Below are 25,551 nucleotides of genomic sequence, written 5' to 3'. Positions count from 1 at the left end.
GTCATATCAGGCCATGTCATTTCGTGACAGCAGCCATTATTTCGAGGGGTGGGGTGTCAAGGGGAAATCGTGTAACGGTTTATTCTTGTCTAGTCCCCACATACAAGCAGCAGCAGCCTCGTTCTTCTTTTTTGTCCGCTATTCTTGTTCACTCGCTTGAGTAATTGGTTACTGAGGGAGCAAGAAGGCTTGTGTTGATGTGGATAAGTGTCGAGTCACCGATGATAACAAGTCAATTCCTCTCTTCCATCGAAACACAAGGCACTAGGACTTGACAAGGTCATGATTAGTACCGGTAAGGTTACGGAGACTCAGGTTACTAGGTATTAGCTACAAACATGGGCTTTACTTGATCCTACTTATCTTCACCCACACAATACATTTGTCACAAAGGGGGTTGTGGATGAAGAAGCCTGAGTAACGAAAAACCTGGGTAATAGACTACGTCACGCTGGGCAGGCTACGAAAGAGCAAGATAGCAAAAAAATTGAAAATAAGGGAAAAAAAAAGCAACCACCTCCTTCCGACCGACCCCATGTTTTCTCTTCTCTCTCCCTAAAACGGGAAAGTGCGGCGCTAACACTCGAGAATTCCAAATCAATTGCAACTGTGAGGATCGGCGGGAATTAGCGCAGCCCATCTCTTGGCCGTGCAAGGCTCTAGAGAACTACTACTACGTAACTGGACTACTTACTTTACTGTACAGTATGTATCTTAGGAGTATGTATGTACTCCGTACCAGAGATCAATTTCTGTCTTGTACGAAGTAGAATCATCAGCTCTTCAGGTTGTGAAGTGCTTTCCCGCTCGTGCTCAGTTGCGGACAATTGTCACTGAACCTTTTACTGAATGTCATTGTTGCCGTTGCTATATTTGTACTTTGTTGAAACAGGGAAAAGGATTTCACTCCAAACGGTCGACACTTCTCTTTCTATCCTTTCCGCTCATTCGCTTTTTTTTTTTTTTTTTTTTTCTTCATTCTTCTCCCGCTTGTGCTTTCTCTATATATATGCCCCCCCACTAGGCGGTTCGCATGTTTTAACACCCCGTGTAACTGTAGATGTTACTCGAGACCCCGGTTCTGATGTGTCCTCGTCAACTTATGTATACACCTACATGGGTAGGAACCTTGCGTGACAGCAATATTTACTACGCTTATCTAAAGGTATAACGAGGCACTAACATAGACAATGTATAGGTATGCACTGTCATGTGTACGCGGTGGAATAATTGGATATGGCCTAGACCAAATAACAAATGGTGACGAATCGTGGTGGGCGGGATAGTGACTTATCGTAGATCAGTCATTGAAGCCGATTAGCCGGGGTGGTATCCGTAAGTGGAGGAATGCACACAACATCAAAAAATGTATATCAACTTTTAAATGGCTCAAGGCAAAACGGCGGCGGAGGGTGGGGGTCGAAGGCAGTTTGTTCGAAGCACACTTACAGATGGAATGAACTACTTACCTATCATCATATCGGTAAGGCTCCCAAGTGCACAGTCCAAGGCTAACTGGCCTGAAGCAGACTGGCTGAAACGGGACCAAAGTTGAAAGACGACCAGAAAGAGAAAAGGACAACGGGCAAGCCCCCGCCAGGAGAATCCATGCAGACTATTAAGTATACGACATCCGGACCTCGGGCTCAATGGTCAACATGCCAGGTTTCCGCTCCCCCACTTGGGGACGGAGAAAGGTCCAGACGTTCATGAGTCAGGCGTAGGGTGTTTCCTTGATCATTATGCAGTCAGCGAATGTGTGTTTCTGAGGGGAATGTAGCTCCATGCAGTGGCGAGTCAGTCAGGTAGTGGTAGGGAGCCATGTCCTTTCCCATGCTTGGTCTATCAGGACCGTATCTAAATGGGAATAACGAGGACGCGCTACCGGGTTGAGGCAGCCAGGTGGGTGGTGGCACATGAGAGCCGAGTGCGAAGAGACATTCCTGTGGCGGAACGGGGATCCTTTTGCCTATTCTTCACTTGTCCCCTGTACATCTCCTTTGCTACTCTCCTTGACGTCGCTCATGCCATGTCTCCACCAAGACAGGGATGAATGGTTGAGACGTTCTTGAGCCGAGATAGAGGGACAACAGTAAGGTTAACGTGGTCCGCTAGGATGCTTTCTCCTCCCTTCAAGGCTGAGAGCGGGAAATAGGATCTTATGCAGCCACTTGCGAATATGCAGTTCGCTCCATCTGATCAAGGTCAATATTTAAGCAGGAGCGAGACCGCGGCCGATCCGTCTCCCAAACGTTAGCGACCAAGAGAGGTAGAGTGTGAAAAAGGATGGCCAGGGAGGGGCACTAACGAATCATCCAAGCCTTTTCGTCCAAAGTCAATCACAGTTCGGCCAGTCCCTGGATAAACTTTCTCTGGGTTATCAACCTTACCTCCCCGAGCATCCTGAATGGGGCCAATCCACACACCCACTTTCGCCATTTAGAAGGGAAGCGGGTGAGCATCCGGCCATTATGTAGCAGTCGGGTCATGCATGAACCACCCATCCATTCACAGATATGCTCATTGACCAGTTGAAAAGACGAGGGGGTAAGTGGAGGGAGGGATTGGCTCTGGATGGTTGTCAGCTGCGTCTCTCGATGGACCTATCGATCCCCAACTCCTTGCAAAAGACCATGTATGGGGAGGATGTACAGTACACGAAATCTATCCTCTCGGATTCTTTCTCTTGCTCTTCATTCAATTGTTTTGGGTTCTGTCTCTTTTTTTGCTCTATTCTCGGAATTTGCAAATGTTCATAAGTCGTGTCAGTAATCCATCCCGCGGGTTGCTCGGCTCAATTTGCTCTGACTCCCCGAATCTCGTTGCCTCGTCTTTTCCTTTTGTCGCCTCCTCGTAAGTCGTGCGCCGCCCCTTGCGCGTGAGCTCGTGAGCCCACGACCGTTGGCTGGCGAAGAATGGGCTGATGACAGCCAGCCACCTGGATGATGGATAAGCTGTGTTGCGGGACTGGCATTCTTGGCCCTTCCCATTCGTTGCAAGTCCGCTCTTTCTTCGAACCGCGCAACGGTCGAGATGGCGCTTCCAGTGAACATTTCCGGGCAAAATCATCCGATTATACGCGATGCTCCGAGTGGAAATGTTGATTTAGACGAGGGAAAACTTAGGAGAGTACTTAGTATTAAGGTATTATTGGATGTAATAATAGTAGTAGAAATGCTCTTCCTGCGCGTGACATAATGTAACAAGCAAAACAATCATGGGGTATTATTAAGTCCAAGCTCACACAACATGGCCGAAAGAACCAAAATCCAACACATACATAGAGCAAAACACAGTCTTCAGATTTGGGTCCGCTCTATACCCAGAAATCCTCACCACAGTTATCGAGTCATCGGTAAACAAAGGAGAGGAACAGACAGAACAGAGATAAAAAAAGAAAAAACAGAGTTCTCCCGAAGACTTTTGGTACCGTAAGTGAGCCAGTTCGGTCGCTTGCCACGTGACCCGCCGTGGAGATAAGCCCGAACCATGGATGAGAAACAATGTACATGGTATAGATACAAAGGAAAAAAACGATGCAGGAAAGAGTGACAAGGGTCGGTCGGGGTTTCGTGATGAAATTAAAGGAGTCATGGGATCATTCTCAGTAAGTCAACAAAAGGACCGTCGTGGATCAATTGAGTAGGTTTTGAAGACCCATGCGAGCATCGCGCGGCGACCCGGTCTTGTCTTCTGAAGAGACAGACCAGGCAGGCGATAACGAGGTCGGTCGATTCCAAGGTTGATAGTCGGAGATCCATCGTTGCTTGAGAGATAGATCTGAGATAGACTCCCGTGTCTTAGGTCCGTAGTAAGAATTGGGTAGGTAGCTCTCATCGGTGGTTTGCATAGACGATGCACTTTGCCTGCGAGAATCACCATAGAGAGGTCTCATGTCCACCGGGAAAGGAAGAAGCTGAGGAGACGCGACGGTTCTGGGCGAGGAAGAGATAGAGTTGCGATCTGACATCATTGATGGGGGCTCCATTGACGGGGCGTCGGAGTATGTGGGCGAAGTCAGAGGCGTCTCGACCGGGCGATTGAGGGCGGGAAGGGTGAAGATAGGCGTCAATTGCCGGGGGCAGTCCATGGAAGATGCTGAAAAGGATTCCCGGCGAGAAGAGGGAGATTTCGTCCAGGAGGTCATTGGTCTCTCGCTAGAGATGGAGGAGTAGCGGGATCGGCTAACAGGGCTGCTCAAGCCCAAAGATGTCCGCGCATAGGGAGCTTCAACCCGTCCATGAAAAGTACGTCCCGAAAGAGCAGAACCAGTAGTGGGCAGGCCTCTTCTCTTCCGGTTCATACTGCCATTCCACCAGTTCTTGACCGCATTGTCGCTACGATTCCCCAGACGTCGGGCGATCTCAGCCCACCGCTTGCCCATCTCATTCACCATGCGCTCGATCATCAAGCCTTCTTCAGCCGAGATCGGCTCGCGGTTCAATGAGGGTTTGAGGTTTTGGTGAAATCGCTCGCGACATTGCTTAGGAGAGCGGTAGTGCATGTGCTGAGAGATCCGGACCCAGTTGTTGGGGCCTTGTTCGCGAACCAACTGCAGTAGTAGCTGATCTTCCTCAGGGACCCAAGGTCCACGACGATGAGTAGGGGCCATTGTGAACGGAACTGCCAGAGGCGGCTAGCTATGGATGTTAAGAGGATTTTAGATTGAGTTACTGTAAGGTAGAGATTAGACTTGCGTCATGATATATGGATCAGGAAGAATATGGTTTTGAGTGTTGGGACGATTAAGTCAAAAGGCAGCTTGTGGGAGAAGGAAAACGAGCAGACATTTTGAGTGCTGGTGAGGGTGGGTGGGAGATGGCTCAAGAGTAAAATAGTGAAGGGTGTCTTACCGTGGGGTGGTGTATTGTAGTGCAGTTATGGTGAAGTACTACTACTAGTATTGGGTAGTAGGTAGTCAAGTGGTAGCCGTGCACAAGACTAGACCAACGGAACAACAGCAAACGTGGACCGCTGGAAAGTAGGCGAGGAGTAAGGAGCAATGGCCACAGATCTAAGCAGCTGGGTATTGTAAGTCGTGAGAGGGTAGAGGATTGGGGATTGAATGGCTTTGAGAATGGTTTGTTCAGGAAAATAAGGTTCGAAGGTGCGTCCCTGAGATGGTAGATATAGGATGCGAGGGGACTTTAAAGATGTTGACAAGGACGGTTGACAATAGTCAAGTAAAGGAGGGAAGGAGCTGGAGAAAGGTTACGATCTTCTATTATAGCAACAAGCAGCAACAGAAGGATACAATGACCAGGAAGACGGGTCAGAGAAAAATGGGTTACTGCTCCACACCTACAGCACGCTATAGGAGAAGATCTGATCCAAGATCTCGGAGCTGACAGTTATCGGAGGAATAATTTTTTTATATTTTTTTTCTGAAAAGAAAAAGATTTTCAGTAAATAAAAGGTGGTTATTATTATTGTCGATTTTAGTTTGGTTTTCGTGTTTACCTTTTTTTTTTCTTTTCCCTCTTGTTACTCTTAGTATCTTTCATTCCTTACCTGACCGAAAAGTATGACGAGTATGTATGGTAATACATTACTCGTGGTAAAAGAGTAAGTTACACTAGCTATCCGACACGCTTAACAGTAGTCAGTCTTAGGCAGGTACCACCGCCCACCGGGCAAGGAGGCAGAGCTCGTCCAGGTGCTAGTATTAAGGCACAGACCTATCAAAGAGGCTAGATCGCTTGATCAATCGAGTTTCTCATCCTGCTATATACAGCATTCGTCCCGGTCAACAAACATTGTATCTACTTACCTAACCATAATCACACAGAAGCGATCATATTACTACATTGACCTGGACTTGAACGATGGCCTTGATCTAGCGGTTAAGGACTATCTCCTGCAGTATCTTCTTTAGGAAACATTGGACCCATCATTGACAGGGAAACGAAACAACCACGCGGCTGAAAAAGCAAGCAAGACAGCTATCAGCTGCTGCTGCAGCTGGCGTTTCTGAGTCGTGGGGAAGATTTGCCACTATCCCAGACACTGACGGGCTTTACCACAGGATCGGGTGTTGCAGCAGGGATATTGACTGTGCCTGTCGCTGGCCCGAGTGAGGCACCGCTGCAGCTCTATGCAGCTTCTGTTCTATTCTGGACGCTTGCTTTTATTTTTTGAAATCCCTCCTCTCTTGTTGCACCGACCGACTCGTGTAAGAGGCAGAGACCGCCTGAGACGTCCAGGAGGTGTCAACAAATCCACCTCAATCGTATCTAGAGCAAAGCTGTTTTGGTTAACAGGAGCTCCGCTATAGTAGCGAAGCAACTACATAGAGCATTGAGCATTGTCTGAACTGAAGTTCTTTGCTGCGAGCAATATCTTTCTGGGGCGCTTACTCGCATGGTACACCCTGGTAATATGATCTTCGCTAGTTCTATATATCCCAGGGTAATGATTTAGCTCCGTCCAGGACCCTCATCACTCTTTCACTCTCCCCCTTTTGTTGTAGTTTCCAAAAGTGTAAGAAAGTAGAGCCAGAACACTGCTTAGGTCGGACGACACCTGACATAATCGATGGCCTGACTTTGCGCTATTCCCCACCTTGGCAGTAGTTACCATGTAAAAGTCCATACACACTTGGTAGACTTTCCGCTCTCATGGCGGTCTGCAATCATAAGCCATCTATCGACTGAGGCGAAGTGAGCAGCTGCAGATTGGCCCACGCCTGTCTTAATCTCAGGCGGCCCTGACAGAAGTAACGGGGGCGGCGAAAACGGCCAAATGTACAGCAGGCAGATGCGAGGAGGAAGGGGGCAAGTGATGGTCATACACGTCGAATGCAGCATGTCATGGATCCTGCGGGGCGGGCTCCTCCGGGGACCATGAATAACAAACTACAAACGACCAGAGGAAGGCGGAGAGGATTGACAGGGAACAAGGGAGTAGGTAAAAATAAACCAGGGAACAGAATTCGAAACCATCGTTGCATCCTGCCATTGCCCCTTCCGCCCGCATGATGAATGATGGTGTTGAGCTGCTGCGCCAACATCATGGGCGACGAGCCCATTCAGGGTTAATCTAGGTCGGCGAAACAAGAAACCCAGAGGAAGCAGAGCGGAATTAGGATGGATCCACCACACTAATGATATTGGGCAGTGACAGATCGGGCCATGCATGAGGGATGAATCTATGGATGGATTTTTTCCTACTACGGGATACGTACGTACTACCTTTGGGACTGAAATTCGGTAAGTTGATGGAGGGAATGTGCCATTTTGGTAGGGAGGTGCGGAATTGATTACTGAATCATTAAGCAACCAACCCTACTTAGTTATTGGCGGCTACAGAATGGATATTACACATCAATACCATCCTAGAAACAGAAGGCGCATGTCTCTGCAAGAGGAAATCGAACCCAGCTTCCATCAATGAGTTCAGCCAGCCATCAGAATGCTTCAGGGCCGCTGCAATAACAACTTTGAAAGGTAACTAATCTATTTTCCTTCCCGCTCCGTCCTTGATCTCTCCACTTCTTCCACCCCCTCCTCCTTCTCCCTCTCTGTCCCGTGGACCGTTATCCAGAACTTGAACTCGAACTGTTTTGAGTGGAGGTCTTATGATTGGCGCAAACCAACCTTGACAATTTGGAATCCTTTTATTTGGTCTTATACCTTTTCCGGCTGGGATCGACATTCAGATCGCGCACAATGATTTCTGGGACAGACAGATATTCGGGGACCTTAACTAATCCTGTCTCCAGCAGCACATCCTTAGTCATGCTTGACATAAGACTCCGTTCCTCCTTCCTCTACCAGGTACTTGGTAACCTATACCATAGGTGGGTTAAACTATGCCGCTCACCCCCTGGTTTCAACGGTGTGTCCGCTGCTCATTACGCACAGCTGCCAGTAAGCTTCTCGATCCGGCGTCCCGTCGTGCCAAATACACGGGACAGTCGACCATTTCCCTGGTTCAGTTATGTTTGGTTGACGGTACGCCGTACTGCTGCAGACTTGAAGATACCCGATGACTAAATTCCACTCACATCTCCTCTTTTCAACCTGTCGTACTTTTCATAGCTGGATTTCTTTTCCGATGCAGGCGCATAGTTTACTTTAGTCGTGGAGGTTCGAGCACCGGGTGAATGCCTCCATTTAGGGGCACAATTGGTGGGGAAGCGGGCTGCTTGCAATATCGCAAATACCACCACCAATCTCGAAGAAAAAGCCTTCCCCCCAAACGACAAGAAAGGAAAAAGAAAAGAAGGAAAAGTAGGAAAGAAAAAGAAAAATCAATATTTCCGGCGGCTTCGGTCCAATCAGCAAGTCAAGCCCAGGATCATGACTCACGTTTGGCTGCAGGGTTCTTTTTTCCGGGCCCCTTAGCTTCTCGGGCATGTTCTCTTGTATCGCATCTGCAGTCGAAGGATGATAGATCTCATCGAATAATCCAGGATTTCCCCTATTTGGCCCTCGTTAAGCCAGTGTGATAGACACATGTATGGCTGGCTCCTGAGGATTGCGAGTGGCCTGCCATCTCAAGGCTAGCTTTGATCGGTGCTGCACATTGTTGCGAAAGACATACGCAGTCACCGCTGATTACCAAGGGATACTACTCCATCCCACTCGCTCGCACCCCGCCGCCGCCGCACAGGAGACATAAAACCGGCAACTAGTATACGGGGACCACGATCATCCGGGGAAGCCGGAAGATTTGAAATCTGTCATGGAGGACGGAAGTACCACAGCCAGCCATTCAGGAGATGTTGCCTACGCATCGGAAGTGTTCTAATCAAGCGGCGGCGCCTGTCCCGCTGTCATGCTGACGGGACTAAGAAGCTAACGTCAACCCTTTTTTGCAACTATGGTCCACTAGCACCTCGCTTCTCAAAGACTTTTAACCTGCTTGATGGCGAAGATGTGGTTCTCTATACCAATATTGTCCGATTAAGATCTATGATGATTGCAATTGGTCGATCTGAAGTGATCGAAGCTTGCTTATTGAGAATGGTCCTCGGTCGTGGGACCAGCGTGGGATATAAGCGGAGAAAGGTGGATAAGGTGAGTCGATCTTATCCAGATCATGGCGCAGTTATCATCATCATTGTCATCGACAATCATGAGCAATCGTGAGGTAGTGCAGTCGGCAAAAAAGAAAAGAGCGATCGTTGCTCTTCTCCGTTCGCGTGGGTTTCAGATCACAGGACGCATCGCCCACTCTCCGGCCATAGAATGTCCCCAAAAATTTCCTCCTTCCCCAGCCTTATTTCGGTAAACTCTTAACGCGGGCGCAACCTAGAAAAGACAAAACAGAAATTCTCCGTGAAGCGAGATCGTCGTTACCTAGAGGTCGCCTGTGTGCTCAATTAAAGATTTGCAGCACAGAGCAGCGGATGATCCCCCTTCCCTTCTCCCTCTTTAGCTGGAGTCCAGTCTATCGACCGAAAGATGGATATCTACCCTCACTGACTGGTTGTCATCTGAGACAACCTTCTGACCGAAAGTCAACTTGCGACTGTCGCAGCTCGCAACCAGACAGTGTCCCCATCTTCTCGAGCATCAGCTAGGCAGCTGAGCCACGCATAGGTCACAAAACGATAGCGCTTTTCAGGGGAACGCCACGAGTTGGGGGCAACCGTTGAACCATTGTAGGAAAGAGGAGGAGAGATGGATTATCCGATCGGATGAATGTCATTATTACCTACCCGTCATACAGCGCATGGGAAGTTTGGTACCTTGCAAGGAACTTACCCATAGCTTGTTTTCCGAGCCGAAAATGCAAAACAGGAGACTAGACAGAAAAACTGAATGCATGAACCCCTGAGCCACACATGACGTGACGAACCATTGCTTCGATCAGCCATCTTCACAAGCTGATTGGTTTGCCGTATAAAGATATTTGTCATTCTGGAGCCTTCAGAGCTAGACCGAATCAGGGAATGATAAACGGGAATCCATAAGCCTTCAGATCGGATGTATGTATCTCGATCCCATGGACCCATTAGGTAGAGAGAGCACTAGGGAAAAAGCTACTGTACCACACCATCTGGTACAGACTACAGTACCTAGTACCTGCCTCAGTTCACTTGGGCTTTTTCATGGAATGAAACCTACATGAAATAAGACGGTGGTGAAGAAGAAGAAGAAGAAGTAAATACATGAGCCATGAGCAAAACAAATGCTAGAATCAACAATCATATTATTTCGGTTTTCAAAGAACCAGCCGGCTCTAGTCCCATCCTCGAACTAGAGAACCAGGAGTGTCGCGACCAAATTTCTATTAATCTTGTAAGTCAGTATTGTAGACGGACTCTACTTTCTGGACTTTCGGTACGACTGTTAACGGTGGAGCAGGAAACCGAACGATAGCCTTTCTTCCTGCCCACTCCCCCTTGAATCCTGGAATCCTGCTCAACGTCTGTCAAAAGTGTCAACCTTTTTTTATGCCCTTACGTTGCCCCCTTCGTGATGTCTCCGCTCGTCCCAGGGAGAAAAAGGAAAAGCCTAGCGAAAAGGTAGAAAAAATTTCAACGTTTTCCGAAGCTGGTGGGGAGTGGTGCCCGGGTCAAGTCTGTCCATGAAGCCCCCTTCTCGTATCTGGGCTGAGCTTGGTTGGGAATTGCATTAGGAAAGCCTAAAATCAATAAAGACTATTGAAAACCCGTGGGAGAAACAGCCATTTACGTCGTGGGAGAAAAGATGGTTGTTGTTGCAAGACTGCCATGTGGACGGCTACGTACAGGTTACCTGGCGATCTAAACACTGTGACCCTCTCTACCCCCTCCCTCCTTTACCTCGTGGTACGGAAGGGTGAGATGAGCGGAGGGACATACAGAACATACATACATACTTTACATACAGTATTTTATCATTCGTATGGACAAATACCGAGAAATTCATATGTACTGTGCGTACGCTCGTTGCAGTGTACATATACACTTGCCAATTGATTCAGTAGTGCTCCTGTCTTGTGAATGGTAGCCACCTCATTCATACATACTGCGAAGAAGCTCAATGATTGACTGACCAGACAAACCATGAACGGGATAATGAGACTGCCACCACTCCCTATCCTCAAGCAACTGTGGAGATGGAAATGCTTTCCGCTATAAACTCGGCGGAAACTCGTATCTCGTATCGGTCGTAACGCGTAACCAACGGCCCGAACGAGGACGCCGCTCAAAGATCATTTTCCCAACCGCTCCGGACTGTTGAATGGTCACAAAGGGGGGCGGGCGTCCCGTCCAGCGGAGGCTAAACCGGAGCAGAAGGGAGGGAGGGGAATGGCGTGAGATGTACGCCGTACTGTGCAGTACAATGCTACGATCAGTTGATGCTAGTACTGTACATTACGCACTAGGTACAGTCTTTTCCGAAAAGGTGTGTTCCCCGACCCTCCCTCACCAGTGGTAGGTAGATACCTTAGGAATTGGGTGTCCAATCACAGCATATAGGGACAAGAGGTAAGAAAGGTATTTGAGATAAACCCTGGTCAATTTCTGCCACTTTAGAGGCTTAGCGTGCAGCTTTCCTCTGTCTCCTGTCTCTCTTCTCTTGCTCTCTCTTCTTCAAGATCAGCCCTGCCACTTGCCTAAATCAAGCACTTCGTTCATATCAACTTAAAGCGCCTGGCCGCCTTGAAGTAGATTGATTCTCCAGCTCGCCGCTTGATCATAAGTTGAAATACGCATTAGTAGGAGGAGTGTATATGTTTTCCCTTCACCCAATGCTAAACCAGATCTTCGCCTGTCCTGGGGGCTATGCCGCCCCGTCCATGCTTTCCTACCCCTAGTGAAATCGGCTGATTCTAGACGATGGGTGACGGAATCCTAGATCGGATCGACGCATATGACGAAAACAGCAGCTGTAAGTTACTTAGTAAGTATAGCTGTCTCATCACTGTAATACTTGAAAGCGATAGGGGAGAGAGGGACGCAAAGGAAAAAATTGGCACATAGGATAGATAGACAAAGACCAAGCCCTCATAAGGCCTGTCTCTCATTCATCGCGCCATGCAATGCAGTGCAACTCTGGAGGGAGAGTTGAACAAGGATTGTCTGTAGGTAGGTCTGGATTGGGGAGAGGCTAGTTGCTAAGAAAGTGTGTGTGAGAGAGACAGAGAGCAAATGGAGAATAGGGTGGAGCGAACGGCGCTCTCGCATCCCGCCGCTGTATCCTGACTGTCGGGCCTCGAAGGCTGCGAACCTCAAGGGGTCCGAGCACCGGCTGTCAGTCACTTCCAGAAACTCTATCCAATACAATCAATTCCAGAATGGGAAGAGAGGAAAAAAAAATAGAAAAGAAAGCCCTGGAATGCAGTACAATCAGGTTCTACATCTTCACCTCTCATTCTGCTGGATAATAACCTATAATCGGGCACAGGAATTTCCTGGAGTATTGCCCTGCTTGGGGACAGGATTCTCCCCTTGATTTGCGCGCATGATTAAATGGTAGACAGGTCGGATTCTCCAAGGATAGTCGTACACCAAGTCCCAGCTCCCCAGGCACGGACTAGGATGCAGTATCTTCGTCACCAGCAGGGAAAACGAGAATGCTCATGCAGGTGTTCATACGGCTGGGTAGGAAGGGCTCTCAACGTCGAATCTCGGTGGATGTGCGAGGCTTACAGCTACTGACCAGAAAAGGCAAGCTCTACGCATTCATGGAAATATGCAAATATCTATACCGGCAACCATCTGAGGTTCCTTGGTCGAAAAATGGCCATTGCTCCCTACCGATGATAACAGTAACAGGATGATTCTCTCGATTCTGTTGATGATGTGGTTAATGATCGAGATAATCCAGATCTGGGATGAAATTTGCTTCTATGCCGGTCGATATCCGATGGCGGATGAATGTGGTGGTACCTTTCAATAGCTTTGAGTGACCATGACGTCGCCGGGGGAAGGGGAGTTTTGCGACCGGGCTGCAGTCGGGGAAGCATGCAGCCATTGATTGGATGCCCTCTCTGATCGGGGTTTATGTTTTCTCCCTCGGGGACCATGTGGGTTCCCCGATCCCTTCCAGATGCCCGGCTGGGCTGTCCCCTCGAATTGTCTGTTTGGGGTTTAGGGTAGATTCAACCGCTCCTTCCCCCCTCTTTGTCTGACTAGGATCCACCGGGCAACTAAGCACGACTCACTCCGGAGTAAATACATACACTACTGTAATTCTGCACTAGCTCACTACGTATCTGTAGAGTAATTTAATCTCCTACCATACCAAGTCAATATAGTCATGTATTCACTACCTCATTCCCTTCCACTTGCACCCCCGTCTTCTAATGCAGAATCGGATTATGCAGGGACAAGCGCTGCACAACAGTCTGTTACTCTTCCCCTCATTGTTTGTGGACAAGAATGCCTGTCAACCTGTGTAGATCGTAAACCTCGACGTAACCATGATGATTGATAAACGACTATGGAGGGTTGATAAAGAAGGGAAGGTGGCACTAACATCATCCCTTCTACCAAATGCGTAGCTACGCATGCAAGGATGATAAGTCGTACGTGGTGGATACGTGATTGACGTCTCCTCTTCTTGTGCTGTAGAGGATGGATTCATTCCTCAACTCCTCCCCCTCCCTCGAGCACATGCATTGCCTAGTCTGAATAGGCTTCCTTCGTACAACCACGACCACCACTCCCCACCTCCTCTGGCAGCACTAAGTTCACGGGCTAGGGAGGGTTGGATAGTAGACCCGCGATAGCCTGCTTCTCGATTCTCAAATGCCGCGGTGCAGCTGGCCGTCGAGAGGAAGTTGCTGCTCCATTCCAAGTGGTGACTGTGTGTCTGGGCCAGTGCAGATAGATGTGATGCGACGGCACTATTGCCTCGGTTGGAGACCTGATGCCTACAGGTCTTTATACTTTCAATGGTGTCGCAAGTCTGACAAATTCTCAGATTGCTAATTGCTGAGTAGCTAATGATTCAGTTCCCGATAACTATTCAACTTTCAAGCCTATATCCCTTTCTACGTCGCGCTCTCTGCGGCCACCCACGCCAACATAGAGAGACAGGGAGGAATCGTGTACGGGACCAACTGTTCCATTAACGAATTGACACCGTACGCCCTTAATCCCGAACCAGACCTCATTCATAACGGATGTTCCGCTGTCAAGGAAGTTTATTCTCCCTGTGCTCGAGCCAGTGTCCGGGCTAGGGCAAAGAGGGAGAAGAAGCATACCGGAACAGGGCACCTGCAGCCTGGGTTCGGGATTCTAGGCCCAAGAGTGGTTCTGGCGACGGGGATCAAGGACAATCAACGTCTCTCCGGGGAGGAGAAGTGGTCCCCTCACCGTCTTCGGAGTTCAGTTTGACTTGCGATATGCTTCTCTGGCCCTGTTCAGTCAACATCGATAATCGACCGGGCTAGTGGCTGGATGTGGGCTCTACAGTTCTCCCTCCTTTGCTTATTTCTTCTCGTCTTGCTTTTTTTTCCCTTCAATTCTTCTTTTTCCTTTCAATTGTTTGTCTGTAGTTGTATGCTCTTTTCAACCATACCGGGTGAGTTCAGCCTTTTGGGTCCAGCCAGACGGGAACGAACAATCCACTCCCAACTTAATAATCAACCTAATCTACCCGGATTTTAAACCCCCCAAAAGAAAAAAACTCAATCGAGTGAATCTCGACCCGATGCTAAGGTAAAGGGCATGGGCGTCCCGTCCGTGACTTGTCCTTAGCACCAATGAGCTCGGGAGCTTCATAGCCTCCTCTTTCCTCCCTCTCCCGATAGACGGAAAGAGGCTGCAGATCCTTGGAAATCTTTCTATGGCCAATAGTTTGAATCCTTCCACTACTATATCTGACCGACACTGGAGCATACGTATTTTTGTTCTGGCAACGATCACATTACACCAACAGCAGGATGATTTGCTCTTACCAGCTGATTGTTGCTCACACACTCTAATCTAGCCCCAGTTCATGATAACTGTGTCTATGTACATCCCCAGATATCCGTCTATGAATATCAAGCAAATTGGGGTCCATCCTCTTCCCAAAACAAAACTCTGAGACTAGCAGGTCTTGTATTGATTGATTTGTCGCACCACTCCCCGACGGGGCTTGGGGAGCCGTGTCCCCAACTGCTAACCCACTGAACACTAATAATAAACATATTTTCTCTCAGATTTGTTACCCGAAGGACGGAGACAAGCTTGTCGGCGAGTCAATCCGCACGAAAGAACCCACCCGATCTCCTCCCAACGACCACCAACAGGAGATGTCAAAATAAATGAAGAGAGGGTCCTTCGCCCCTCCCTCCTTCTTCCATCAAGCACAAGCCGTGCGCGTACGAGCGCCCTATTCATCACTGATCAGGCTCTAGTACACCCATGCATTGACTACTACTTTTTCCCAATCTCCCCCGCCGCCCCCCCTCTAATCCCCATTCCCCATCGCAAATCGTGGATCACATTAGACTGGGTCTATAGTGGCTACGTTTAAGGAACTGAATCTCCACAGTCCAGACCGGAACCCCCCTTCTCTCTCATCGACTCCGTCTCCGCCATGTTCTCGTCGCAGATCCGACGAATCCTCTTTCAATGAGCTCTTCTGCTCCGCCGTCAGCCCCTGTCATTCTTTATCGTCTTCAAACAGTCTAGCGGTTTCCGAAAATACCGTCTCGATCCCCACGAGGACAGCACAGAAGGACGAGGAGGGTGCAGCGGTACGACAGCAGCGTTTAAGAGGAAGGGGAAGGATGGATTGGGGTTTAGTGGATAAATACTTGTACATGCAGTAGAATGGCCCGTCAAATGGCCCGTCAAGCGCTGACGGATATCTGGTGAGCGATTTGCCATCGGAGGATTTCCCATCAATGATGGATGGATAGGCACTACACAGACCATGTTAGAGTGGTCTGTCTATCTCTCTGGATAAATACGTACGTATCGTGCTACGGCAAAGTATGTGGAGGATGGATGGATGAGAAGGTTGAAGAGGCGAGAGACGAAAACGAAGGGAGGGGGGGTTTATACTCTGCCGAGACTCCCAATGTGGAAGGAACTCACCAGGTCACCAGGCTCCCTGCCTCGTTAGCGACCATCTCCGTTTTTCTTTTGGGGTAAAAGAGTATGTTCCATGTTTCCGCTGCTTACGAACCAGGTGTGTATGGCCACCTACTACTGTACTGTACGCAGAGACGACTTATGTAGTCTAGTCAGGATGGATTGGAGGCGGGAAGGATGATGATTGATGTCTGGATTGTGCTGCATGAACCAAGGCGAGGGAGAGCGGTTATCCGGATGCTGCTTGCTACATCCTCGCCAAAACCTGATCATGCAGATAGAAAGAGGGGCAAGTTAGTTAGTATCACGCTGAGCATGCTACCAGTGTTGTGATACTGATGGAGTGCTGCTGCTGCAGCAGTAGTTCATGGTACTTTTTCCTATCCTTGGCTAGTCAAACGTGAGGTCCATCACATCACCTCTATTCATGAAATCAAGCAATCTAAATCTTCCTTTGAGTCGAGGACGCCAATTGAATGATCTCGATTCCGCTTGGAATCGTTTATCTCGATGACTCAGTACCATACAGTATAGCTCCGATGATGGTGGGAAGAAAAGGATCCATTGAATCATGCATGCGCAATCCATTTGCGGCTGGGCTGAGAGCCCTGCAATTGTTCTTTCTTTTCTTGCTATGCATCGTTCAGTGACTGCTGAAGATACAGACTAAGTACCTGATAGGGTAAAAAGGAATGTGGCTGTGGCTCAGCTCAGGCCTCTGGCTTCGATCTTGTGGCTGTAATGTCTTCTCTTTTTCTTTTTCTTTTTCTTTTTCTTTTTTTTTTTTTCTTTCTCTTTTTTCGACTTTTGCCTCTCAAGATGTGCTGTACGGAGTTTTTTATATTCTGTTCCGAGCATTCAGCTTTACTTGGTATTTTGCTCGCCTTGCTCCGCATGTGTCTTCCCATGCAGGCATTTCCCCCATCATTTGCCACATCTTAGCAGGCATCTCTCAGTCAGATCAGCTCTGTTTGCTTCAGCGACAACTGCGCTTATCTGGGAAGAAATCCCTTTTTAGCCTTCGATAGTGTGCTTCGCCAGGGCGAATCATACCTTAATTCGTCTGCAATGCAGAGACACACGCTAGTTATAGTCAAGAAACACCAAAACCGGATGTCTGGACTTCTTGTATCAAGAGATTACCCAATCTCTCGACCACCAAAGCACCCAACCAGCAAAAGTATGCTAGCCGGGTGGTTCTACTGTGAGGTAATCATCATTGACGGAAATACAGTACAAGCCCATATCCTACATCTTCGGGCTTTGGGTACTTACTGGAAGCGGGGACGGAGTACATCTCAATACATACTCCGTCGCATAATTCGAGTCCGCTAGGCTATAGCCTACAGTAGCACCGGTTACTGTCGAGTATAAGATTCCCCGCGCTTAATTATGCTGCCTCGGGCTACATCAACGTATTCTGGAGGCAAGGACGCTCTTTCCTGCTTGCGTTCTTGTGTCGCCCCTCCTCGTGGAGCTCATCTCTCTCCCTAGGTCCATGTCTTTGCTTCGCATGCAGTTTGTAAATACACAATTATATATTATTCTCAATTAGATTATGTCATTTTTTCTTCGAGGTTGCCATCTCTTCTGTTCCCAGGTTAGACGTCTACCCTGAAACCCAATATGCTTTAAGGATCTCATTATATCAGTATATTAAGGAAAGAAGAACAAGTGATGACTATACAGCAAGATGACTTGCTTACTGTTACCCAAGGTACTAACCTATATCGATTTTTATAGTGAGATTATTTCCATAAGTATATACGTATCGAGCAGGAGGACTGTCGAATATCGACCCCTCTGCAACTTCTAATTCCCCATCACAACCGATAATCGCGGTCACGCCACGCCACTTCAGTCTTTCGCCATAACGAGCTTTCTAGAATTGATGCTAGAGACTTACCAAAAGTCCTTTTCTTTTCCCTGGAAGATACCAAGTCCGATGTCTATTGGATGACTGTGTTGCATACTATATCTAATTCGGGGACACCCAGCGTTCTGGCTCATCGTCTGAAGCTGCATATACAGCCAGAGTCTCTGGCGATTCTACCCCAGTCAAGCTTGGGCGCCGCCTATACTCGAATAAAAACGGGCATTGTCTCAATGGGACAAGCCACCTCGACGTCGCGTCCTCCTTGGTAGACCTGATCGCGCTTCTCATCCCACAGCTTCCACGACGCTCCAGCCGGTAGATAGGCCGTGATCGTCCTCTGTTCGGGCTGCAGCACGGGCACCACCAGATACTTTGAGCCGAAAAGGTACTGCGTCTCGCATTCCCAAGCGCGGGAGTCGTCGGGGAACTCATAGAACAGGGTCCGCATCACTGGGGTCCCCTTCTCGTGCGCTTCCTTCATCAAGCTCCGGGTGTAGTCCCGCAGCTCCTCGCGAATGTTGATGTACTTCCGGCAAATCTTGTAGACCTCCTCCCCGTACGACCAGATCTCATTATCGGCGCCGGATGCGGTGGGCTGGCCCTCCGGCTTGGGTTCGCGGTCGCCGTGCAGCCGCATCACCGGACAGAACGCCCCCCACTGGAACCACCTGGTGAAGAGCTCTCGGAACGCCGGATCGTCGGGGTTGCCGCCGTGGAAGCCCCCGATGTCGGTCGTCCACCAGGGAATTCCTGCAAGGCCCATGTTCAGGCCCGCCGCCAGCTGGTTGCGGAAGGTGGGCCACGACGAGGCGATGTCCCCGCTCCAGACCAGGGCGCCGTACTTCTGGCTGCCGGCCCAGGCGCAGCGGAGGAGGTTGACGATGTTTGTCTGCCCCTGGGCCTGCATGCCCTCGTAGAAGCCCCGCGCGTATTCCTTAGGAAAGATGTTTCCAATCTGCAGATTGCTGCCCGCGTGGTAGCGATAGATGTCAAAGTCGTAAATGCCGTACTCGGGTTCCGCCTCGTCGAGCCAGAAGACCTTGATACCCTTGTCGTAGTAGTGCTGCTTGGCCTTGTTCCAGACGAAAGCGCGAGCCGCGGGGTTCGTCGCGTCAAAGTGCGTGATGTCAGCATCGCATTGCATGGCGACCCGCAACCCGCGGTCATGGCGGATGAGAAGACCGTGTTCGAGCATCTCGGGATAATTCTCGGATGCAGTCTCGACTGTCGGCCAGATGGAGACCATGACTTCCACATTCATATCCTTGAGCTCCTTGATCATTGTGTCTGAATGTGCGTTAATGCTGTTGACCACTTGATGCCAAGTGTGTTTTCGAGCTCTTCCTGGGGGGAAGCATACCTGGATCAGGCCAGAACTTGGGGTCAAATTTCCATTCTCCCTGGTGTGGCCAGTGGAAGAAGTCCACTACAATGAGGTCCAGTGGGACCTGTCGGCGTTTATACTCGCGCGCCACATTCAAGATTTGTTCCTGGTTCCAGTATCGTAGCTTGCATTGCCAGAACCCGAGTCCGTATTCCGGCATCATCGGGACACAGCCCGTCACCCCACTGTAAGCCTCTTCGATTTCCGCGGGACTATCACCCGCAATAACCCAGTAGTCGAGCGCTTTCGTGGAGTACGCTTCAAAGCTCATTATGTTGGTGCCCAGCACGGCTCGCCCGATACCAGGGTTATTCCACAAGAATCCGTATCCGAGCGAGGAAAGCGCAAAAGGTACGCTGGCTTGAGAGTTGCGGTGGGCCAATTCGAGGTCCGAGCCTTTGAGATTGAGTGACGGCTGCTGGTACTGACCCATGCCGAATATCTTTTCTCGAGGGTCTAGCGACTCGAGCCGCATTGTGAGGTGGAAATCGCCCCCTAAAATGGGCCGTAGCTCTCGCGCCTCAATCTCCAAGGCACTGCATTTCGGGTCCTTTGGATCCCGGCGATGACGGGCATACTCCTCGAGAAGTTTGTTGCCCTTGTGGTCGAAGATGGTTATCTTGCCGCGTTTGGAGACAGTTGCTCTGATCTTACCATTGACGATGCTTGCTTCCTCCGTCTCCGAGATTGTAATGGTCGCTCTCGGGGACTGGACCTCTAAAGACAGTGCCCAGTCTTCAGTAGGCATGGATGCAAGCTTCGTGGCCCTGATACGGAAGGCATTCTCGCTCCACGGTTCTATCCAGAGAACATGATCATCGAATCGAAAGACGAGTTTATTCTCTTCGGCGTAAAGCATGGTAAGTATCACAGCGCGATCTGGTCAGGTCTCGCTTGAAGACCCGGGGAACGAAAGAATGAAGGATTGTCCTTGAGCGAAATCACAGTATGAGTCGATGTTTCCGGTAGCGGGGTGGCAGACTTTAACATACCGCAATCACAGCTGCAAATTCCCCATAATAGCCGGGATATTGAAGTGACGCCGTGCCTCTCAGGCATGGCCCAATTGAAAAGCTCGCACAACGTATTCCGCGGTGGCCGCATCGTTGCATTGAGTGTCACCAGGATTGTCATTGGTATATCGAGGACTCTTCCATTGTTGCTGGATGCAAATCTTTCGTTGTGGAGAGAGTCTGGATGAAGCCATATGAATCCGTGTGCGGTGCCGATTGGCTTGAAAGAGGGGAAATAGCCTAAATATGGGCGTTTGTAAGAGACATGGCAGACGAGAAGCGGGGAAGGCTGTAGCTACACGTATGGAGTAGCTAATACGGATAATGACTTTCACTACCTCCCTCTCGTCCAATATCGTGCTGCTTCAGTTCTTCGTATGAAACAAAGCAGCTTTCGTGTTGTGTCTTAGACCTTTCATACCTTGTTTCACACGTTGCTGCAGTCTAGATTATCGAGTAGTCACCCTAGGCTTTTGTGCAAGAAGAACACTGCGAAAAATGATTTCCGTCGATATAAGACCAATATCCACGTCTTGAGCCGTCAGCTTGCATGTGTCAGAGTTGATCTTATCTTGGAGAGGGAATGGCCGTTGAGAGTTGAAATTAGCAGTAGACCTTATTCTGGGTCATATCTTAAATGTATACGCAATGACGAGGTTTTGTTATATTTGCATTGATAGTCTCAAGGATTTGGTTGAACTTGATCAGTAAGTTGGGAACTATCCAACAGCTTACTTTGTAAAAGAGACTGGCACTAAGTGAGAGGAAATTAGTAAGTATGGCTTTGAAGGCTATGCTTTATGCCATTCTTAGCATGCATCAATCGCCTCTTCACAGTTATACTCAATACCTCTAGCATATAATGCTTTGAAATGAGGCATTCCAGGCACACCGAATAAGGACTACATGCATCACCCCGGTCTGGCTGATGCTAGTGAAGTCGATGCTATGTATAGAGACTATATTCAGTATCAAGGAAAGGTCTGTGTTCATTGGGCCTGGGACTAGGTCCAGAAAGAGCCGTACTACAGTCGGTATCGAAGCAGAGTGGCGTATTTGCTGCTGTCATTGAAACGAAAGTAAAAGACATGAGGAGTACAGAGTCAACTTCAGCCCATTGAGTACGGATGGCTGCGGCGCAGCTCCGCCGACAGATTCCCCGGGCGGTGTGGAGGTCAACTTCATGTCGGCCTCAGTTTGCGACCAATTTGACTTCCTCTTTGCTCGTATTCATTCCACTTTACTTCCCCTAAATTGGTTATTGCAACGAGGGAGATTAGCTTTATACTTCCTCAAATAATACGAATTATCTTGCACGTCTGCCATCGCCCCCTTGCTGAAGGTCGCCATTGCGCAACACCTTCCTCTGCATAACGCCCAAGTCCCCAACAGTACACCCACTTCCGACACCATTATGGCCTCCATGGACATTGATATGGACATTGATCTCGGGCCCCTCCCAGACGATGATCACATTGAGATTGTAAGCCCAGTTGTCCTCGTTGGTCGATAGTCGTTGCGAGTCTCATTGGTCCTAACACCCTTCGACGTTCGCAGGAACAAACAGCTGCAACACCTACCACCGACGAAGCCGCCGATGCCCTTTCTTCGGACGCACAATACGAAAAGGTCCACATACGCGGTGTTGACGAACTGACGACTGATGATATCAAGCGATTTGCCCACGAAAACTTCGCCCTCGAGGATCCAAGCCGTGTCGAGTGGATCGATGACACATCCGCAAATCTGCTGTACTCATCGCCAGAGGTCGGCCTCCAGGCACTGGCAGCACTCACACAACCAAATGAAGAGGAGGATGTGACTCAATACCCCGCGTTGCGTCTACGGTCGGCTAAGCTCCTCTCTTCGCACCCTGATTCCGTGCTCCAGGTCAGAGCAGCTGTTAAGACGGATCGTAAAAAGCCACGTGCGCACGAAGCCAGTCGATTCTATCTCATGCACCCTGAGCATGACCCTCGAGAGCGCCTACGACGCGAGCTTGCGGAGAGACGTCAACACGGCAGTGGGGACAGCAGCGATGGCGACTACAGGCGGCGGAGATTTGATGGTCGGGAACTGCGGCGACGTAGGGACCGCGACGCCGACGATAGTTTCAGCGCTAATATGTATGATGACGCGGGCGTTGACAGCGCCGATCGCTCTGAACCATCTCGGGGACGTGGCAGACGAGAACCTAGGGATCTGTTCCCAGAGGACGAAGGAGGCCCTTCGGGACGTCTGCGCAACCGCAGTGCTTCACCGGGCCGCGATACATTGATGGAAGATGGATACGTGGAGACGGATCGCTCTAGCTCTCGTCGGAAGTTCCGTGAGCGCTCGCCGCCGCCCAGCCGTCGCAACGAGGGCCGGGAGCTCTTTCCCTCTTCAAAGGCCGGAAATAGCGACTCGCACGCGCGAGAGCTTTTCCCACACAAGACAGTTAAAGAGCTATTTCCAAGCAAGCATAGCAACCATCGCCGGTCCGATGCGATAGATGCTGCAGACGAGACGGCAGATCTGTTCGCTCGAAGGGTCTCCGTGCCCTTAGTCGATGGAGCGCAGGACTTGCAGCCTCGGCGGAGAAACAAGGACATTGAGCTCTTCCCTGAGAGCTCCGATTCGAGCGGGCTCAACATTCGCGGGGCTGCTGGCCAGGGGCGGGACCAGGGGATGTCTATTCGCGGTGTAGCAGGAGGCATGTCAATTAAGGGACGGGGAGCATCTGTCCGGGAGCTTTTCCCGTCCAAGTTTAATACCAACGCCGGCAAGGAGCTGTTTTCGGACAAGATTGAAGGGCGAGGGGGTCCTCGCCGGAGGGCGGAGGATATGTTCAGCTGAGGCATTCTGCATTTCGCACTAGAAAATACCCCTGCAAGGAAAGGATGCCTTTTTGCATCTCCGTTTTGTAGTATCATTACATTCTAGTCTTATCAAGTTATCCTTCCATGGCGAGTCTCAATTCGCAAACAATGACAAATCCCAGCTTTGATAGCAATCATTCATCACTTCTAATCCTATGTTTGGCAATGCGTGTGTGAAATTACGAAAGCATCTATGCGCAAAGAGCGCAATCATGTAGATGTCAAAGTACTGATGCTGTCATTGCAATGATAGAAGGCTCTAACTAGCCGTGTGGATGACTTATGTCAGAAAATATATTGCCCCTCACGCTTGACCCTGCCCCACATTCCCTCAAACACAGCAATGGAAACACAATGCCTCTCGAAGCGCGAAGCTCATCGTTGGCGAGCGAGCTTGTAGCTCGCTTTTTGCGCACGCACAATTACACGGAAACACTCGATGTCTTTCTCCGTGAGGCAGGATTGCCGGCCACCGCGGGGCAGTCCCGCAGGGGGGAGGATGACTCCTGGACCATCGAAGGCGTGCTCGCCGAGAAACGAGCGTTCGACAAGAGCGTGAACTTTGAACGGTACAATGAAAGCGACAAAGAGAAGGATTTCTGGAGTGAACCAGGCACCGTACCCTTAATCCCGCACTCGAGCAAGAACAGAGATGTTAATGCATAATGTATAGCACCGTCCAGCCCCACGGTAATCCAGACGCCAACATCGTCCAATCTGCTGTGCTGCTCTGTAGAAAGATGGCAACATGGCGATGAGAGCGAGCAGCAGCCCGAGGCCCTCCTCGTTGCCACGGGCGCAGATAAACAGCTTCATCTCTTCGAGACCTCTACGGGGAATGAGCTCGTACGGTCCTCCTCCACATCCGAGTCACCCATCCTGTCCTACACCCTGATCCGACAGGGCAAATTAGTGTTCCTGACCAACATGTCGGGCCAGCTGCTCCTCCAGCGCGGGAGCAACGTCGTCGACCGCAGGAAAGACCATGCCAAATACGCAGTCAAAGTGGTCGCTCACGAGGCAGACGAGGCAGTCTGGATCGCTACCGCCGGCTGGGACGCGAAGGTCTTTGTCTATCGGCTCCGCAGCAGCCTGTTGAATGGTGACAGCCCCGTAACCATCGGCGAGCCGGTCGCGCAGATCTCTCTGCCGACGAACCCGGAGTCGATAGTCTTCGTCCGCCACGTTGACACCCAGGAGCTCCTGCTTCTCGTCTCGCGCAGGGACTCGACGTATATCTACTACTACCAGGTGGAGTCACGAGTATCCACCACTACAGACACCCCGCCACAGCAGAGTAGGGAGTGTGTCCTTCTCGCTCAACAGAACTTGGCCCCTCACTCGAACGCCTGGGTCGCTTTCTCTCCTGCGTGCATGGCCCTCAGTCCGCATGACCCCGGCCTGATTGCAATCGCGACTTCGACGCTGCCGCACATGAAGGTCATGATCGTGCGGCTACTGTTCCCTGCGACGGAGACTCAGAGTGTCGATGTTGCGGGCGCAGGGGCCCCGGAGACGCAGGCCACGCAAGCGCTTGCAGCGCTGTCGCTGCAGAATCGGGAAGATGCTGCGATCATGGTTCAGGCGAACACTTTCGCGCCGCAGACGGCGTATTCGACCCCGCAGATTGTGTGGCGCCCGGATGGCTCGGGCGTCTGGGTCAACGGGGATGATGGAGTTATCAGGGGATTGGAGGCAAAATCGGGGAGGCTTGTCTCGGTCTTGAAGGAAGGCCACGAGCCGGGCTGTAAGATCAGGGCCATCTGGGCGGGGTGGGTTGAGCTTCCAGGGTCCAAAGGTGAAGTTGCCAGGGAGGAGTGGCTGGTTAGTGGGGGGTTCGATAAGAGGCTTGTGGTCTGGAAAATAGTGTAGTCGCTGCATTCTACACTTCTGTGAAGTGATTGAATGGCCCATATCAGGTTTGAAAATACACATTTAACAAGAAACATATGATGATGCAAGTTTCAATTCTTTGACTGTAGCTCTACATTAGTCTACTGGGCATGTAACACTCCGTCTAAGCACCCTAGAGCCATGGAGAACAAAGGCAAAGGGTGATTAATAATCGGGAGGGCATGGGATCTTCTCTCGGCACGTTATAAAATCCTTCAGCAAGCGCGCATGGGAAAATAAGCACGAAGCTGTACACACATATGCCTGCCCTCTGACTCCAGTTTCGGGCTTGGATGATTCAAAGCCAACCGGTGCGAGATTTGCTACCCACTGCCATGTGAGCCAGCAGGAAAAAGCAACAGTAGAACTGAGAACACTTTGTAACTTCCATGTATACCCGCAGAACCAGTCAATTTTCCCTCGTTATGTGACAACCATTTCGGAAAACATGTAGCCGAGGCGAAGACCAGTCTGGGCCTAAATCCGACAAGACAAGACGATCCCACTCATGCTGCGCGGAGACGTGGTGGGAAGAAGAAAGATCAACCAACTCAAAT

At 50.0% G+C, this 25,551-nt stretch overlaps 4 protein-coding genes across 4 annotated transcripts; 2 read left to right on the top strand and 2 right to left on the bottom strand.

The window, feature by feature from the left end:
• Positions 1–3,534: 3,534 nt before the first annotated feature.
• flbD (putative MYB family conidiophore development protein FlbD) lies at positions 3,535–4,972 on the bottom strand. Its single transcript, XM_025570455.1, has 2 exons — positions 4,854–4,972; positions 3,535–4,640 (listed from the first exon to the last, which is right to left on the bottom strand). The coding sequence occupies exon 2, from the start codon at positions 4,610–4,612 to the stop codon at positions 3,635–3,637; it is 978 nt and encodes a 325-aa protein (XP_025436012.1). The 5' UTR covers positions 4,613–4,640; positions 4,854–4,972; the 3' UTR covers positions 3,535–3,634.
• Positions 4,973–17,772: 12,800 nt separating this feature from the next.
• On the bottom strand, positions 17,773–20,434 carry BP01DRAFT_420113 (putative glycosyl hydrolase). The gene is made up of 3 exons (XM_025579442.1): positions 20,220–20,434; positions 19,204–20,157; positions 17,773–19,130 (listed from the first exon to the last, which is right to left on the bottom strand). The coding sequence occupies exons 2-3, from the start codon at positions 20,084–20,086 to the stop codon at positions 18,043–18,045; spliced, it is 1,971 nt and encodes a 656-aa protein (XP_025436011.1). The 5' UTR covers positions 20,087–20,157; positions 20,220–20,434; the 3' UTR covers positions 17,773–18,042.
• A 1,039-nt stretch (positions 20,435–21,473) lies between these two features.
• Positions 21,474–23,214, top strand: BP01DRAFT_310294 (NCBP3 domain-containing protein). The gene is made up of 2 exons (XM_025572412.1): positions 21,474–21,723; positions 21,798–23,214. The coding sequence occupies exons 1-2, from the start codon at positions 21,655–21,657 to the stop codon at positions 23,076–23,078; spliced, it is 1,350 nt and encodes a 449-aa protein (XP_025436010.1). The 5' UTR covers positions 21,474–21,654; the 3' UTR covers positions 23,079–23,214.
• Positions 23,215–23,439: 225 nt separating this feature from the next.
• BP01DRAFT_388150 (uncharacterized protein) lies at positions 23,440–25,030 on the top strand. The gene is made up of 2 exons (XM_025577797.1): positions 23,440–23,714; positions 23,775–25,030. The coding sequence occupies exons 1-2, from the start codon at positions 23,456–23,458 to the stop codon at positions 24,971–24,973; spliced, it is 1,458 nt and encodes a 485-aa protein (XP_025436009.1). The 5' UTR covers positions 23,440–23,455; the 3' UTR covers positions 24,974–25,030.
• The last annotated feature ends 521 nt before the right edge of the window (positions 25,031–25,551 follow it).

Source organism: Aspergillus saccharolyticus (genome assembly GCF_003184585.1).
Source record: "Aspergillus saccharolyticus JOP 1030-1 unplaced genomic scaffold BP01scaffold_1, whole genome shotgun sequence".
Taxonomy (NCBI): Eukaryota; Fungi; Ascomycota; class Eurotiomycetes; order Eurotiales; family Aspergillaceae; genus Aspergillus; species Aspergillus saccharolyticus.
Note: the sequence above shows the minus strand (reverse complement) of the source record. Positions and strands in the feature narration are given on the sequence as shown.